The sequence below is a fragment of the Tasmannia lanceolata genome, unplaced genomic scaffold, assembly GCF_043159265.1.
Source record: "Tasmannia lanceolata isolate RefF3 unplaced genomic scaffold, GAP_Taslan_0.1 ptg000003l, whole genome shotgun sequence".
NCBI lineage: Eukaryota > Viridiplantae > Streptophyta > Magnoliopsida > Canellales > Winteraceae > Tasmannia > Tasmannia lanceolata.
The window spans coordinates 6,445,040-6,461,686 of NW_027518680.1; the positions used below are offsets into that span (position 1 = coordinate 6,445,040).

A 16,647-nucleotide genomic window follows, 5' to 3' on the forward strand; every position below is an offset into this window, starting at 1 on the left:
TCTTGAGAGTCCGTCTTACTTTCCCTGTTTGCATTGCGGGCATGTTAACTGGGTTGGTGTATGCTATATGGTAAAGTGGTCATTTGTTTATGTGATGAAGGATGATATCTAGAACTAGAATGATTTTCCTTCCGCATTTCAACTATAGTTCCTGTATTGTTTTGTTTGATCTTTGAAAATTTGAATATCTGGATAGAGCTCCCTAAGTAGACGGTGTAGCTTCAATGAATCAAACTGGAGCCAAATAGATGTGGATTATCTTGCAGAGGTTGATTTAGTTCAGGATACCTGTGACTCATCGTTCCTCTATGATAATATTGTTTCTTCAGAGGCTATAAGATTGTTAAAGCTTTAGATGGATATGTTCATTGTGTCTACTTAAGCTTTTGGTGCTTATTTGCCACCGATTTGTGTGTAAACTTGCAATCTAAAATGCAACTGGATTGCACACCGAGAGAACCCTGAGTTTATTCTTTTCCCTAGTCAATGTACGGTCCAAACTGAATCTGTTTTTCATTCACTTTTCCAGTGGGTTTGTGTGGTGATATGAATGTTTGTTTCTATGGAAGCTCTGAGTAAGAATGATCTGGAAGCAGTTAAGAAAAGCAGATACAGTAGTTTACCCGGCTGCTCCATTCTTGCTTCCCTTAACAGAGTGGTGCTATGGCTCATATGACAGCAAAAAATGAAGTTAAGGGTAACAAATGAAGTTATTATGTTCCATTTGGAAGGAATTCGGCTCACTGGTGAAATATTGAGGATTTTCTGACTCTGCAGCTCCACTTCCATTGTAAGTCAATTCACTATCCATTTAGGGTCTTAGTTTTACTTTGCATGGGCAAACGGAAAATTCAGTATTAGTGAAAAATAACATATGCTACTTTACAGCAACCCAAAGTATTGGCTGTGACCGAGCTTCGCTACACGGGCACTAGGTAACTCTTCAATTAAGTTGTAGGCACATATGGCTATGGTCCCAACTTTGTGAGTGAGTCTACTAGATTTAGGTCCCCCCTCGAAATTTATGTGTAGACATGAGACTCTTTGTCAACCATATTGCCGTTTCTCTAGATGAAACAGTTTCTTCTCCGAATGGTCTGAGTACACCAGCGAGCTCCTCGAGCCTCTCCTGCTGAAGTAACCGTGCACATAGCTCAAGTAAAGACTCCAGAGCATCAGCCCTTTGCTGGAAGCAGCTCAGATTATCCCAATCGGCATGAGTGTCGTCTCCATGAAGAACGGTGAGTGTACTCACTGATGATGTGTCTTCGGTGGGCCCAGCTATTTCATCCACATCAGTTCTTATCCTTTGCTGGTAACAGCTGAAATTGGCCCTCTTGGAGGAGCCCATTTCGGCTCCACAAAGGAATGCCAGTGTCCTCGTTGATGACATGCAGTCTGTCGGCCCACATATTGCATCCATATTAGTTATTCCCCTTTGATGTGTACAGTTGGGGGTAGGAAAGTTAACTACCCCTTTATCTTCGGCATGCATAGTTGGCATAGTTAGAGAGAGCATGTTTTGAAGGAAACTGCCAATTGGATTTGGAGGTGATATTGCCCTTTCCTGGTAGCTTGGATTAGCACCCTCTGCACCAGCTCCATCAATAATGGGTGGGGCATACAATTTTGCACATTTTCTCTCAACATCAGCCTCTTCCAGTTGTTGGGAACATTTCAGGCTCAGAGTAGGCCCCTCTTTTTCATTGTTCTCAAGAACAATTTGTGTTAGTCCTGACGGGGGTTCAGAGTCAGTGGCTTCCTCGTGTTGGCCGTTATTAGGTTTGCCCCCTTCATCTCTGTCGTGAATTACTGACCCTCCATCAACAACCTCACCTTTCAGGCCTACATCAGGGTCTTTCACTTGCTGTAAAGAGCTGGTGGGATCAACCATCTTGTTCTCTTCATCATCTGTACTGGGAGCAGAAAGTGCTGAAATGTTATTGGCAAGCACACTTTGTGGCTCCACGTCTGCATTTACTTTGATTGGCACAATGATTTCTGACTCTAGTTGGGCATCTTGTCTTGCCCCTCTCCTGCTGTTGCCTTTGTCACCATTTGATCGGCTTCTAGTTGGTTTCTCAGGTGATATTTTTGCGTTCTTTATAGGAAGAAAGGGAGAAGACGGGTTGCGACCAGCATTTTCTGTGATTGGGGCAGTGCTTCCAGACTCTACTTGTGCATCTACTCTTGCCTCACTGCTGCTATTGTCTTTGTCATCATCTGACTGGCCAGAAGATCTGGTTCTGGTTGGTTTCTCCGGTGAATTTTTTGCGTTCTTTATAGGAAGAAGGAAAGGAGATGGGTTGCAACATCCAGCAAGGTATGGCTGCAAATGGGGGTTCCTCAACAGCTCTGAAGCCTAAAATGCACGCTGAATGTATTAGAATTTAGAACGAATTGTGGCTTTCAAACTGATTAGACAGTGTGGGGCTATTTGAACTCACAGTTGGTCGGTGTTCTGGGTTTTTTCTCAGCATGCTCTTGATCAATCGCTTCCTGAAATGCAGAAACAATACCATCCCATCAGTGCTGTGCTAATGCGATCAAATTGATATTTTGATGTTAGATGAGGAAAATAAGGATACAGCATACTATCATAATTTTATCAAAGGGCTGAAGGCTTCTCATCACTTGGGAAAACCCTGATCAAGATTTACCTTTCCATTTTTGAGGTGGATATGAAAACAAATGTGGATCGTTAATCCAATTTTAAATTTCCTTGAAGGACTAATACACTTACAGCATAGAGGAGTAGATGGTGGGAAGTGGAGAAATGGAGGATCTATTTATCTTGCTCACCAATCCAGCCATGTCCTGTTTCGGCGGTAAATGAAATTCATTTTACTTTTGATTTTATGAATAACTAAAAAGGATGCTTCCTTTGTGGCTGGAGTGGAGAGGTGAAAATAGAGCGCAAGCTAAGACTTACAGGAGCTCTGAATGCTGGCCGGTGCGCAGCAATTTCGAACATACAGCAACCTGGAACTCATTAAAAAGAAAAGAGAAAGAGAAAAAAGGGGTATATTGTCAGATAATAATTGAGACACAAAATATGAATGTGTGGTGTTACCAGTACTATTAAGTTATCTCTATCTTTATGAATTTAAAGATGTCATGGCTAAAATAGTACTGAATGTGCATGATTTCTTCCCTAGAATAAAGTACGTCACTGTGTCTCACCTAGAGACCAAATATCTGATTTGTAGCCATAAGGGATGTCTGCAAGGAGCTCAGGACACATGTAGTTGGGAGTGCCTACAATCTATAGAAGATGGAGATTATAAATAGGTTGATATAAGCAGCATAGCTCAGATAAGCATTACTAATTCAACATAAGTACCCAACCTTAGAGCTTCTACATAAGTATTTATAGTGGATAAAAATATCTTGACTGGCACAATTCAGCGTAGTGACGAAACTCTGCTCTGCTCAAGTATCACCCTAATAGAACAATGTTCATCCTTGAAAATTCTGAATCTCTTGACCAATCAGACTGTATACATATTTTCTTTGTAGTTTAATTTTCTGGTTTTTTCTTTTGTTTTTTGAATGGTAATTTTCTGGTTCCATTTAACTTATTTCTATCAATATATTTTTAAAATGGAAGATTATGGGGAAAATATTGTTTTGGACCTTGTCATATGCTTGTGTTGAAGATTTGGATACGGGGAAGTGTGGTGCATGGTTCAGGACGCAGAACTCTCATGTTCCTAAGCGATTAATTGACCATTTGATTACCTGTGGAGTTGGAAGACACTGTGCTGTTGTTGTCGTTTTTTTTTTTTTTCCTAAGGTAAGCTGGGATCGAACCTGCGACCTCAAGGTTAACACTGTGTTTTTTTGTTTTTGAAAGGTAACGATTATTTTATTCCATAATTGAAAAGGGGACAAGATGTCCCACAGGGAGTACAAGAAAAACAGAGGCCACAATGGCCCAGTTACAGAGTTAACCTGCCATCCGGTAAGAGGAATCACGTCGGGGAGATATCAACCCCTTCCTTAGTGAGGATATCAGCTTGAGAGTTCGCTGATCTTCGCCGATGCCCTATCTGAGAGAACACCTCGTTGTTCTCTCATTGGTTTTAAGCAAGGATGTAAAATGCTGAGGTGAGTATTTCTGAGATGCCTGCTATCAGGCCTTTTGCTCTCGAGTCTTTGATGCAGGGTGTGGATTCATTGCAACTTCCTCATAAAAAAGAGAAACACCAGAAATGAAGTCTTTTAGCTACCTCACTGTGAGGACAAGGTTGATCAAGTGATTCAACTGAGGCAATGTCTTCTGTGGGCTTTGATTTAAGAGGCACTTGATCCAACTGACCTTCGGAGGGAGACCTCTAGTTTCTAAATCTGAGGAGAAGTTGAGAACACCACGTATTAGGATGTCATTAGGGAAGGGTTGCCCCAAATCTTGCATGAATTGAGGTTGGTGTTCTGGAAGGAACTGAGGCAATTATATTTTTTCCCAAGTATTCTTTGGATGTGTCTAGGCCATAAGATGGAGGACAGGAAAAAGTTAAAATGAGGACATGTGATGCCTACTCGGTCTAACCCCTGAATTCAGTCATGTGTGATGGGCTCTTGAGCTCAATGAAGAGTACATGGCCTTGATGCTTGTATACTCTTAAAAGCATCAAGTAACTTTGGTTGAAGCGATGAAAACCATTGAGTATCAGCAACTCAATAAAGTAAGAAGAGAGCGGCGGAGCTTTGTCATTTTTTATATTTGATTGGAACACTTACTGGTGGAGAGAACTGGGTTACAAAATTTCAGTGTGTTTGACAGCAAGAAACATCATTGAGAAGTTATTTTCTAGATGATCTCTGGAAAGCTCTGCAGTGTTATGGTTGGCCAATATGAGGGCAATGTCTTGATTTCTAAGTTCCCTTCTCTTTGTGAGCTATAGGTTGCAGTACAACCAATCACAACTGGCTAGGGAACTCTCTCTAACTTCACCAGACCTATTCTTGTGCTATTGATGACAATGGCTATTCTATGTCTGAAAGTTCTGCTCTGTGCTGAGCCATTCTTTCTGACCTTGCCAAAATAGTGTCTTGTCCATGTTTGAATTTGAAAATGTGTGACATGAGCTTTTTCAAAGTGGAATCACCCTTAAATACTCAGCCTTGCAGGATCAATGGTATGTCTAATTAAAGGCATTGCCACAATGGTGGGAAACCAACGAATCATAGCTGTTGGATCATGTATGTTCGGTTTCTCCTAAAGGGTGTTATTAACCATTTTTCTAGATCAGCATATTCTTTTAGCTGAACAGCAACAACAACAATAATCCATACCGAATTGGCGAGATCATCCGTATTGAGTAATTTCGCAAGACCGAAGTCTCCTGCATTCCATTGAAGGAAGTGCTGTTAAGAAAATAATGGAAGCGAAATCTTTGAATTGCTAATACATGTTTACTGTCTGTGGGAGATGATGAACTTTCTTACCAAGTCGGATGTCGTTGTCCTTTGTGAGGAATATGTTGGAGCACTGTAATCAAATCCAAACTGAGTTAAAACACTGGGTACTCAAAAACTTTCCTAGTTGAATTAGCTCAGTTCTCTAGAAACTTAAAATAAGTTGGAGTAATTGTGAAATTGATCTGAATACTTGAAATTTGAAAACTTGAATAACTCAGAGAACCCATTTGAGTACTAGATCAGAACCACGGTTCTTCTTTGTTGTAAATGATCTTATATTAATATATAAAAGAGAAGTACCTTAAGATCTCTATGGAGAACGCGGTTGGAGTGGAGGTAATCCACGGCTAGCAGCAGTTGGGTCAGCCATTTGCAGAGCTTCTGGAGGTGGTGAACAGAATAACCATGCACACCCAGTGCACATTAGTACTTGCTGGTACATATAGAGGGACTTAATTTTGTGTCTATTTCATGACTTCTTACCTCCTCCGGAAAGAAACCTCCTCTCGCCTTCTTTATCATCTCAGCTCTGAGTTGCAAACGGAGAAAAAATGTAAGCTATATTCTTGCAGTGAAATGAGTTGCACCATGATCCTGTGTATTTAACTGAACATCAAATTACATGCTCATGGATATTGACTGTACCCAAATCATGCACCCATTGGAGAATCTAACCCTGTTTGTTTTGGCTCTTGAGAATTGATTTGAGTTCAAAACTGATTATTAGACTCAAAATTAAACTCAGTTTGAGTCCAATAATCGATTAGTGTGATTTTTAGGTTATGACCCATCCAAATGGTGGGCTCAGTCCACCAAGTGCACCTGACGTTGGTTGAGAACGTTTATACCCCAAATATATAGTTTATTTACATGGGATCATTACTCTAGTAAGTTTAAATTACAAAAAAAAAATCTACAGCTTGACTTACATGTCTCCTCCTTCACAGTAGTTGGTCACAATGCATACAAAAGAGCCCTGCAAACAAAAGGTAACACACATTTTGTTAAGTGACTTGAAGCATAGAGCATTGTGGTGCATGCTGTGGTGTTTCCACTGACACTATCCTAAGCACCTGGTGTGCTGCAAAACAACTAATAACTCCAAAAGCTTAAGCTGTTAGAGTAGGTGTTATTTAATAATTTATTTTTCAACACTCCCCCTCACTTTTGGCCCCTCTTTTTTGGGTTGGCCGTTCATGTGGCACAACCCTGGACCTGCAGTAAGACATTAGCTCTGGTACCATTTTTTTATTTGGGGGTGGGAAAGCTGGGGTTTGGCGGGGACCCCTACCGGTTTAGTAGAAAAAATAGCTCCGGACCATGTGAAACCAAGGTTTTAAATTTCAGTTTCGGTACTTAAAAAAAAATGGCATTTTCTCGAAATTTCAGACTGAAATTACCGAAATTTGAAATTTCACCAAATTTCGGTTTCGGTCCCCACCAAAATCCGAAATTTCGGTCGAAATTTAAAACCATGTGTGAAACAACCAATTGCTAGAGTTAGTTATAGTTCAAAGGGATGATCAAGCTGTAGAATTTCCACAACCAGTCCCTCCAGATATACAATCTAGATCAACTTGACATCACATGAGTGGTCCAACCAATGAATCTCATTGGGCCCCATTCCTAAATAAATCTCATTAAACTAGTATTAGCCCTTTGATCAATATAGCTTTTGAACTGACCTTTTCCACCCATGCGTCTTTATACTCCACTATATATGGGTTCCTTAGCTTTGCAATCAAGGCCATCTGCAAACAAGAAAAATACTTTTCGAATTTACATCTATAAGATATTTAATAGCTGGGATTTGCTTGGGATCATTGCAGAAGGCATTTCGTGGATGGGCTTGCATGTGAGAGCAGCCACCTCAGGTGAATTAAATGAATAAGACAAAATCTGAGCCCCTGTGGCTGCTCTCACCTGCAACAGCCCATTCGCGAAATGCCTTCTGTAATGGTCCCTAGCAAATTCCTTAATTGCTATAGAGAAATTTACATGTATTGATTTTTAATAGCTTTCAAAATTATATTTATAAGCTATTTAATAATTAATTTTTTTTTTTATTTGTAAGCTTTTAAATAACTTCTTAGGTTACTCAAGTTTTTCAACTTGTAAAAATGGCGCTTCACATGTGAGAGAGGAGGAGGAAGGGAGAGCTATACGTTAGCCAGATCGGGCATGCTTGTGCAAGAGGCACCACCCTTGATATTTGATCCAACAGAAGCCCCTTTTTCATCTTTTTAAGGGGCTGCTGTTGGATCAAATATCCAAGGCGGCTCCCTCTTATATGAGAATGCCCGATGGGGCACCATATAATTTCTTTGCTTTATATATGGTATAGATAAGAAATTTAATAACAATTAGTGTATATAGTAGGGCTACACAAAAAACCGGCCAAACCGATAAACCGACTGAACCGGGCCTTTCGGTTCGGTTTGGTTTGGTTCGGTCACGGTTTAGAATTTTGCCAAACCGATCCCATTGGTTCGGTTCACGGTTTTAGATTTTTATACCGAAAATTAACCGAACCGAACCGAGAAATGGAGGAAAAGACTTACTGATTTTGTGTCATTATCAAATCTAAGGTGAGTTATTTCATTTGCAAAGAGAAGAGGGGTGATTTAAACAAGGGAGGTGTGTCTATATCAATTCCTTGTATTTAAAAGTAAAGAATACATTCACCCCTTTCCCTTATACCCCCTTAGAAGTGTAAAAAGAATAGTCCTAAATACTTAGAGGGGGTGTCCAAAAGAAGAAAAGGAGGGGGGCATATAATACTTAGGGTTTGAGAGGGAGGGATCTCTTCATTTTTTGTTTCGTGAGAGAGAGAGAGAGAGAGAGAGAGAGAGAGAGAGAGAGAGAGAGAGAGAGAGAGAGAGAGCTTACTTAGAGAGCTTGTTTGTCTCTTTGCACACTGTTGATGGTCGATTCGAATAGATAAACCTTTTTTTTTTTTTTTTGGATAGATAAATGTATAACTACTTGATTTGGATTTGTACCCGATAAACCGTGAACCAAACCGAACCGAACCGGTCAAAATCGGTTTGGTTTGGTTCGGTGATACCCCCGATCGGTTTGGCTATGGTTTGGATTTTCTCCAAACCGATCTGATTGGTTCGGTTAAAAAAACTCCCTAAACCGAACCGTGTGCAGCCCTAGTATATAGGTAGCTATTTATTGTTTTAAATAACGTGAGGCGTGTACATTACACTAAGCTTTCCCTTTATAAAAAGGATCTAACGAAAGTGCATTTATAATGGCACAGGAAAATATAAAATTAAATGGATAGTAAATGCACTTTGGTTAGATTTCCCAATGAGGACACCCTTTTAGCTGGTTTTTTGAGTAAAAAGTAGTTTTTAGCAAAACAAAATCATGATTTTGAAAAATTTTATTTTATTTTGGATAGGTAAGCTGGGATTGAACCCTGACCCCTAAGTAAAAGAGCAATGTCTTGACCATTGAGCTAGAGGCCAAACCAAGCCTTTACTATTGAGCTAGAGGCTCAATACCATGATTTTGGAATTGATTTCCATTTACTCACGTTAAAACTAAAACCACTTCTATTTAATCGATTCGGAAATCACCCTTGCCATAAATGAGAAAGGAAAATACCTCTTGATGTGCCGTACGTTTAAGTTTCTCAGTTTGCTTGGCCAAGCGGATCTTCTTCAAAACATACCTGGTAGATATATTCAAAAAAGGAAAAAAAAATTAAAGGAAGAGAGACATAATTGCAGAGAAAAATCAATTCTGAGAAGCTAAAGAAGTGATTTCAAGAACTCACTTCTTTTTCTCGGTTTTATGAAGAACAAGAATTGCAGCTCCAAAAGCTCCTCTCCCGATCTGCTCAATCACTTCATATTCCTCCATCTTCGACCTCATTTCCTCCTTTCTACTCTCCATCTTTTCCTTCAAAACAAAAAAAATGAACAATGTAAAAACAGAGAATCAAAATTTCACCTTTAAATCCATCACAATAAATGAATTCCTGGTAAAAAGAATGACGACTGAAAAATTTACCCAAGAATCATGCCAGAAACATGAAGGAGCTTCAGATCATTAAATTCTTCATACATACAATTAATTTCTCCTCAGAAAACCACAGATCTGATCGATCTAAGCTTTAAATTCAGTAAATATGAAGAAAGCAACAGAGGTTACTAATCTTAGAATGAGAATCTGATAAAAGAATCAACGATCTGAGAAAATTTACCTGTTTAAAGATTACAGAGGAAACAGAGAGCGATTTTTAGAAGGAAATGTTTCTGAAATTCGTAGGTGGAGAGGAAACATTTTCAAATGAAAAAAAGTAAAGCTTACTGGAAAAGGATTTTGAATAAAAAAAGGTGGGAAACTAAAAGCAAAAGCAAACGTTAAAAGGCAAAAAACAACTTAGAGGACCAGTAAAGGTACCTTTGCTTGTGTTTTCAGTTTTCTCAGATATCATTACATTAAAAATTTCCGGCATTTTTAACCGGATCCATTGCCGGAGTTTCATTTTCCGGCGAAGGTCAGTAGTCGCCATCATCAACCGAAAGTTCCACCTGCCAAATCCGATGAGATCTTCCATTTTCAACGGCAAGGATTTGCCGGGAAATTTTTGGATTCATTGAGGAATTTAATTCCCGATTGTTTTCCCGCCAACTTTTCTGGCATTGAAGGTGAGATGTCATTTTCTCTTTGCCTTTCCTTAATTAGGTGAAAGAAATAGGGAAATGTTATCAGCACTACTCTATTTTGATGTATTTTGATGGTCACACTCCTCACTTTATTGAAAGTACGGTATGGCCCGCACCATAGGATGATCCAAACCATCCATTAGATGGACCACAGCCTAAATAGGTTGTGTCCCAAAAATCATTTCCATAGGTTGATACCAACCCTCCGATCTGAATGTTAGGGTTAGGCTCAACCTACAGAAATATTTTAATTTTTGGGACACAACCTATTTAGGCTGTCGCCCATCTAATGGACGGTTTGGATCATCCTATGGTGCGGGCCATACCGTTCTTTGAATAAAGTGAGGAGTGCGATCACCAAAATACAGTCGTGCTGATAACATTTCCCAAATATGTTCATCTGAAGGAATATATTTTAACAGAGCAGAAAATTCAGATTTCTTCAACATCTCACCAGACTTTCTTTCTCTGCTTTTTGTTCTTTAGATCTATATATATATTTTTTTAACAGAGCAGAACTCGCAGCCTCTTTTTTTATCCTAGAAATGGAAAAAAACAATTTCTCCATTTTCCCAAGGATTTGATTGTTTGGGGGAACAGGGTGAAGCAGATTTAGGGTTAGAGTTTGATCTCGAGGAGAATTTTAGTTAATGTTATCTTAGCTTTGGTTCATATATTAATTAATTCTACTTGCACAGATGAGGTTGATTTTGCTTTTATTTTATGATAATTTTGAAAGAATCCCCATATGAATGAACAATATCAATTGCTTGGACTTGCATTTTACATAGACAGTTCAGGAAAATACAGATTTTCTGTTTCTAAGGTTGTCTATCTTCCTTAGTCTGAAAATTAGTTTCCAAATGAAACGAGAAATAACAGATTTTCTGTTTCTAAGGTTGTCTGCATCAATCAGTATGTGTGGAGTAACCATCTTATCCTTTTGCCATTCTTTTTTACATCACAGTCGTCGGGTGGGTTTGGATGGACATCAAATATTTGCATTAATAAATCAGCATTGTCCATTTCAAAAAAAATAAATCAGCATTGTGTGAACCTGAGTGGCCACTGCTCTGTTTTGGGTTTCTTTCATTGCAACCTTCATGACAGCACACATGGAGGTTGTTTTGGGTGTGAGGACGCCCAAACGCGCCCATAGTTCTGGTAGCCAAGTGGTGGGTAATGCGCAAATGGTAGAAAATTCTCTGAATTGAAAGCCATCTACTCCAACTAAATGTCTTACATATTACTGAGTTGATTTCAATCAGTAAAATCTCTTTCCATCTAGATTTTATGAGGCAAAGCTATTCCTTATTTGCCTACCCAGTACTTAGGGTGGTAAAAACTGCAGAAGTGTCATCGTTGGTCGATGACCCATATCTAAAGACAAGAGCCATCCAGTGATTCATGAGTTGAGGAAAAGCCAGAGAATGAGGTAAGCTACAAGATGATAGACCTCCTGGATCACAGCAAACATGGGCGGAGCCAGGAATTTACACTTGGGGGGGATCTGGCCACCCCCATGATCTATGTGCCTCCACCCCTGCACCTGTACGGTGCAGTACTCTAGGGATCTCTTGTATGTTCTTTTCTTGGTTGTTGAGTTTGTCTTCAAGGGTATATTGTCCCTGGTTGTTCTTCCCTTTCTCTTAAGTATTGTACTAAAGATTGGGTAGTGATCTTGGTCCCTCCATTGTATCATCTTTCTTTTTTAATATACTGGTAGGATTCGCCTAACCCCAGGTTACCCATCCAAAAAAAAAACTGTCATTGTTGCAACATGATTTTAGTTTCTTACACCAAGGACTATGTTTGTCTTTGAGTCTTCTGGGTTGAATCGAAGTTTCAACGTTCTTCACTCTGGGTTCCTTAAAACTGAAGAAACCCTTGACTGGCTAACAAAAATGACCAGTACCAGATCGTGGATACATGTACAGATAAACTATGGAAAAAAGTACGACAAAATAATGGCCTCGTAAGTAAAGATCATCTTCCATGTGTAATGTATTGGCTTCTTGATATGCTTATAGTCGAACTTATGTGTTATTGGTGAAGTCTGATCTCAGTCTAATCTGGAAAGTACTGTAGTACACTTTTCCCCGACTGCGGTCGTCCCGCTCGCCGCTGGGAGGGCCGGGGGTTGCAGGGGGCGGGGGCTCGGGGGCGGTAGCCTCCAGCCCAAAAATTTTAAGGTATTTTTATACTGGGAGTAGTTTTGTACTTTCATGAATTAGGGTTTTTCCCTTTATTGTAACGCGTCTCTGAACGCAAGGGTGTGATATCAGAAGCCACCCAAGAGAGAGTTGTGAGGGTTTTGTAATCTCTTCTTCAAAATAGTGGAATCGTTGGCTTGTCGCTCTACGTGGACGTAGCCCATACCAAACCGGTTGGGTGAACCACGTAAATATGTGTGTTCTGTTTGTGTGATTTTTCGTTTATCTTTTGCATCGTTATTGCGCTGCATTGTTAACTCCTAACATTATACATATGCCCATAGTATTTACCTTCTTTTCTTGAGTAAAAATATTTGGGTGGTTCCTAGTTTTTAGAAGGTTTGTTAGTCATTTCTTTGAAAGCCATAGATGTATATTGTCAAGAAAGTGCCGAAGCATATCACAGAGCCGAGACAGAACTATACCACCACAACAGCCTTGGTACTAGAACAGTGAACGAGTTAAAAGGAGTGAGGTAGTCGGTCCTATGGTCATCTGAAAGTGCTTGCTTTAGTTATTTGGCTTCTACTTCAGTTACAACTTCCAAGATTTGTTGACCTTTGAGTTTCTCATTCTCATGGTATGTTGGTTTCCATGAAAGAAACATCCGTCTCTGCTAGCAAAAATTACTAGGAACCAAAACTGGGAATGCTAGTATGGTGTTCTTGCCTTCTAGTTTTATCTTTCTATGTAGTAGCTATCACTAGGCAAACAACTGAACTTGGGTGCCCACGGGTTAATAAATAAAATTTTAAATTGCTCAAAAATAATGATAATGGTGAACGGCTTTTGAATCTGAGCATATTCTTTCTCTGTCAAACATATTTGATCGTCCTGTTCAAAATGTGCAAGACCTAAGGTCACAGGGTAATTTTTCCTTTGTTTTTTCTACTCATTACTCTGTCTTTGAGATTATTATATTTATTAACCCAAATAGGGCATAGAGCCTAAAATTCAATATTGTAACTGCAGGGTTGCATCTTTGTCTTATATTCATTGATTTGCAGATACTCAAAAGTTAATTTACTGCCAAATCGTAGAGAACCTTGCATTTATTTTAATTTATTTTATTTTGGATAGGTAAACTGGGATCGAACCCTCGACCTCAAGATGAAAGAACAGTCTTCACCAACTGTGCTAGAGGCTCAACCCCTTAGCTCATCAAACAAGTGCGCCAAACTCGTGTTTCACCCCTGTATCTTTTTTTTTATATGAGCTTGAAATCTGTTTCTTTGCCATTGGTTTGCTCATAGGTCACCAGTATTTTTTAATCATTTGAGTCCTTTGCTTTCCCTATCTAGTGTGTCTCAAGCATAGCGATGATGGTTTTCATACTTAAACGTATCATCTTTCTTTTTATTTAATAAACCGGTAGGGGTCCCCCCAAACCCTAGAGGCAAGGATGTCAGTATAGCTAGAGCCCACAGACTTGGTGAAGAGAGAGTAATCAGAAACGGATTGACGGAAACCTGCAGCCTTAGGAGCATGAGATAAAGTGGAGAACCAATTCCAGGAGGCTTGTTTGAGTCCATAGAGGGATTTATGAAGTCGACATACTCGGGTCTCCCCCTTTCGGCTAAATCCAGGTGGTAGTCGCATATAGACTTCCTCATGTAAATCTCCATGGAGAAAGGCATTGCCAACATCTAATTGATGGAGATGCCAACCACGAATAGCCATTGTAGCAAGAAGACAACGCACTGTTACTACTTTGGCAACATGTGCAAATGTATCAGTATAGTCTAAGCCTTCTTGTTGAGTATATCCCTTCGCCACTTTGAAACTACCAGTAACTCCAAAAGCTTAAGCTGTTGGAGAAGGCGTTATTTTTTCTTTTTTACTTTAACACTCCCCCTCACGTGTGGCCCCTTTTTCTTTGGGTTGGCCAACACGTGGCACACGTGGCCCCACTTTTGGGTTGACCATTGCATGTCGATCTTTTACAACAAGGAGGTTTGAACTCACAACCTTTGCTCTGATACCATGTGAAATTGGCAGTAACTCCAAAAGCTTAAGTTGCTGGAGAAGGTGTTATTTTTTTCTTTTATACTTTAACAGCCACCAATCTTGCTTTATAACGATTAGTTGTGTCATCTGTTCTACGTTTGATCTTATAGACCCATTTGCACCCAATTGGAGTTTTACTAGGTGGAAGAGGTTGTAAAGACCGAGTTCAATTCTTTCCGAAGCTTTGATTTCGACTTCCATGGCAGATATGATCAAAGATGTGGTAGTGAATACATGTCGAAGGCAGCCTCTCGGAGCAAAGAGATGGTGATGGGTAGATGGTGGTAGAGAAAACATAATCTTGAAGCTGAGAAGGCTGAGTGCGAGGTCGAGAGGAACGACATGGGGGAGGTGGGGGAGAAGTTGGAATTAGGGATGGTACAAGTGGTAATGGATCAAGGCAGTGTCGTGGTGTTTGGAGGATGGGACGGTGGGGTTTCTATGTCGTACATAGGTAAGAGTGGGACAACATGGTGATCATTGTGGGCAGTAGAGGAATGGTTTTGGAAAGGAAAGACGTGTTCATAAAATGAGACATCACGACTTGTAAAAATTTTCTTGGACTCAAGATAAAAAGACAAGATACCCCTTATGAGCGTATGGGTAGCCAACAAACAAGCAACAAATAGCTCTTGTTCAAATTTACGTCGACCTGGTTCAAATTTACGTCGACCTGGTTCGTGGTTGTGGGCAAAGCATAGACAACCTCAAAGATACGCAAGTGGCCATAAGATGGTTTAGAATGAAACAAAAGCTCATGAGGTGATTTATCATTTAAAAGAGGGGCGAGAAGTCGGTTTATAGGATACGCAGTAGTGAGAATGCACTTGCCTCAAAAGGAAATCGGCAAGTGAGCTTGCAAACGTAAGGCACATGCCACTTCGAGGAGGTGCCTGTGTTAATTATGTCCGGCAACCCCATTCTGTTGGGGTCTGCCGACGCATGTACGCTGGTGTATGATGCCATGCTGAGAAAAGAAAGATTGCATGCAATGAGACAAGAAATTAGTTCCATTGTCAGTACGGGTTTGTTGGACTTTGCATTGGAATTGGGTCTTAACCATATTTAAAAAAAGGAAACCAAAGTATGGTAAGTTTTAAATTTATGATGCATTAGATAAATGTATACATATCGAGAGCATGTAGATCCGCCCCTGAGTACCCTCCCCAAATATCACAATGAATAAGCATAAATGGCTCAAGACATGTTTTATTACTCAAGGAAAACGGTAGTCGTGTTTGTTTGGCAATATGACAACCATCACAATGATCATTTACAAAAGTTAAACTACTAGGAATGTCATAGACGTAGTAAAGCCCATCGCGCATTTCACCCACTCTAATCAGTTTCTTCGTTGACAGGTTCTGGACGACATAAAAAGAAGAAGAGAAGGTGATAGCACAATTTAATGATTTAGTTAGTTTGCTGACATATAATAAATTGAAGGGAAAGGATGGTACATGTAAAACATGTTGTAGGGTGACATCTGGACCTAAGGTTGATGAGCCTTGATGGGTGATAGGAGGAAGATGTCCATTGGGTAGTTTGACTGGCTTGGAATGAGAGACGGGAAAGACATGGGAGATATTAGATAACGAAGAGGTCATATGGCCAGAGGCTCTGCTATCAATTATCCATGATGTAGAATGAACATTGCAAGCAAAGGAAGAAGCATCAGCATAAGCAGAAGAGCAAGTAGTAGTGCCTATTAAATTGGCGGTGGTGATGGAAGTGTTACTGTCAAGCCATGAAAGGTATTGTTGATATTGCTTTGCATTGATAAATGGCAGTGGAGGAGCTCCAATGGGTGCTGTAGGAGTCGTGCCAGAAGAGGAAACATCAATAGCATAATTTAAAAAAGAGGAACCCAACTAAATAGGTTCTGACTGGTTCGATCCTCGACTTTGTCCATTGCGACAAGGACATGGTTCATATCCTAGCGGATATCCGTTTAGAGGCCAACAAATCTCTTTAGTAAGTGATCGAGGACATTGCAGTGATCACAGAATGGCCGGTGGCATCCTCGTCCAATAGTTCCACTAGAAGTTCAATTTGGTTGTGGTCGAGGAAAAGTTACAGTAGAGTTGGATGGTCTGCCAGCTGCAATGCCTGCTATGTCTTGAGTTGGTGAAATGACGTGAACCTCTTTTTGTTGTTCCTCTTGTAATGCAAGTAATATGCTATGTTAACAACATCCGGTAAGGGATCCATGGTAACTATTGGAGAACGGATCCCAGCAAAGCTCTCTGAAAGCCGATTAAAAATTGTTATACTCGTTCTTGTTGTTGGGCACTGTTGAGGGCATGTTGCTCACCACA

The 16,647-nt window shown here is 40.0% G+C and overlaps 1 protein-coding gene across 3 annotated transcripts; it reads right to left on the minus strand.

Annotated features, from left to right (window-relative positions):
- Positions 1–511: 511 nt before the first annotated feature.
- Positions 512–9,966, minus strand: LOC143849508 (serine/threonine-protein kinase Nek6-like). Of its 3 annotated transcripts, none has more exons than XM_077358573.1 (14): positions 9,844–9,966; positions 9,215–9,339; positions 9,043–9,109; positions 7,110–7,175; positions 6,354–6,400; positions 5,908–5,953; positions 5,725–5,805; positions 5,452–5,494; positions 5,299–5,348; positions 3,184–3,265; positions 2,933–2,982; positions 2,744–2,817; positions 2,448–2,499; positions 512–2,362 (listed from the first exon to the last, which is right to left on the minus strand). In XM_077358573.1, the coding sequence occupies exons 2-14, from the start codon at positions 9,331–9,333 to the stop codon at positions 1,004–1,006; spliced, it is 2,136 nt and encodes a 711-aa protein (XP_077214688.1). In that variant the 5' UTR covers positions 9,334–9,339; positions 9,844–9,966; the 3' UTR covers positions 512–1,003. The 3 variants fall into 3 exon arrangements, with proteins under 3 accessions (XP_077214688.1, XP_077214673.1, XP_077214681.1); XM_077358558.1 differs by lacking the exon at positions 9,844–9,966 and adding an exon at positions 9,644–9,776; XM_077358566.1 differs by lacking the exon at positions 9,844–9,966 and adding an exon at positions 9,451–9,616.
- Positions 9,967–16,647: the final 6,681 nt, after the last annotated feature.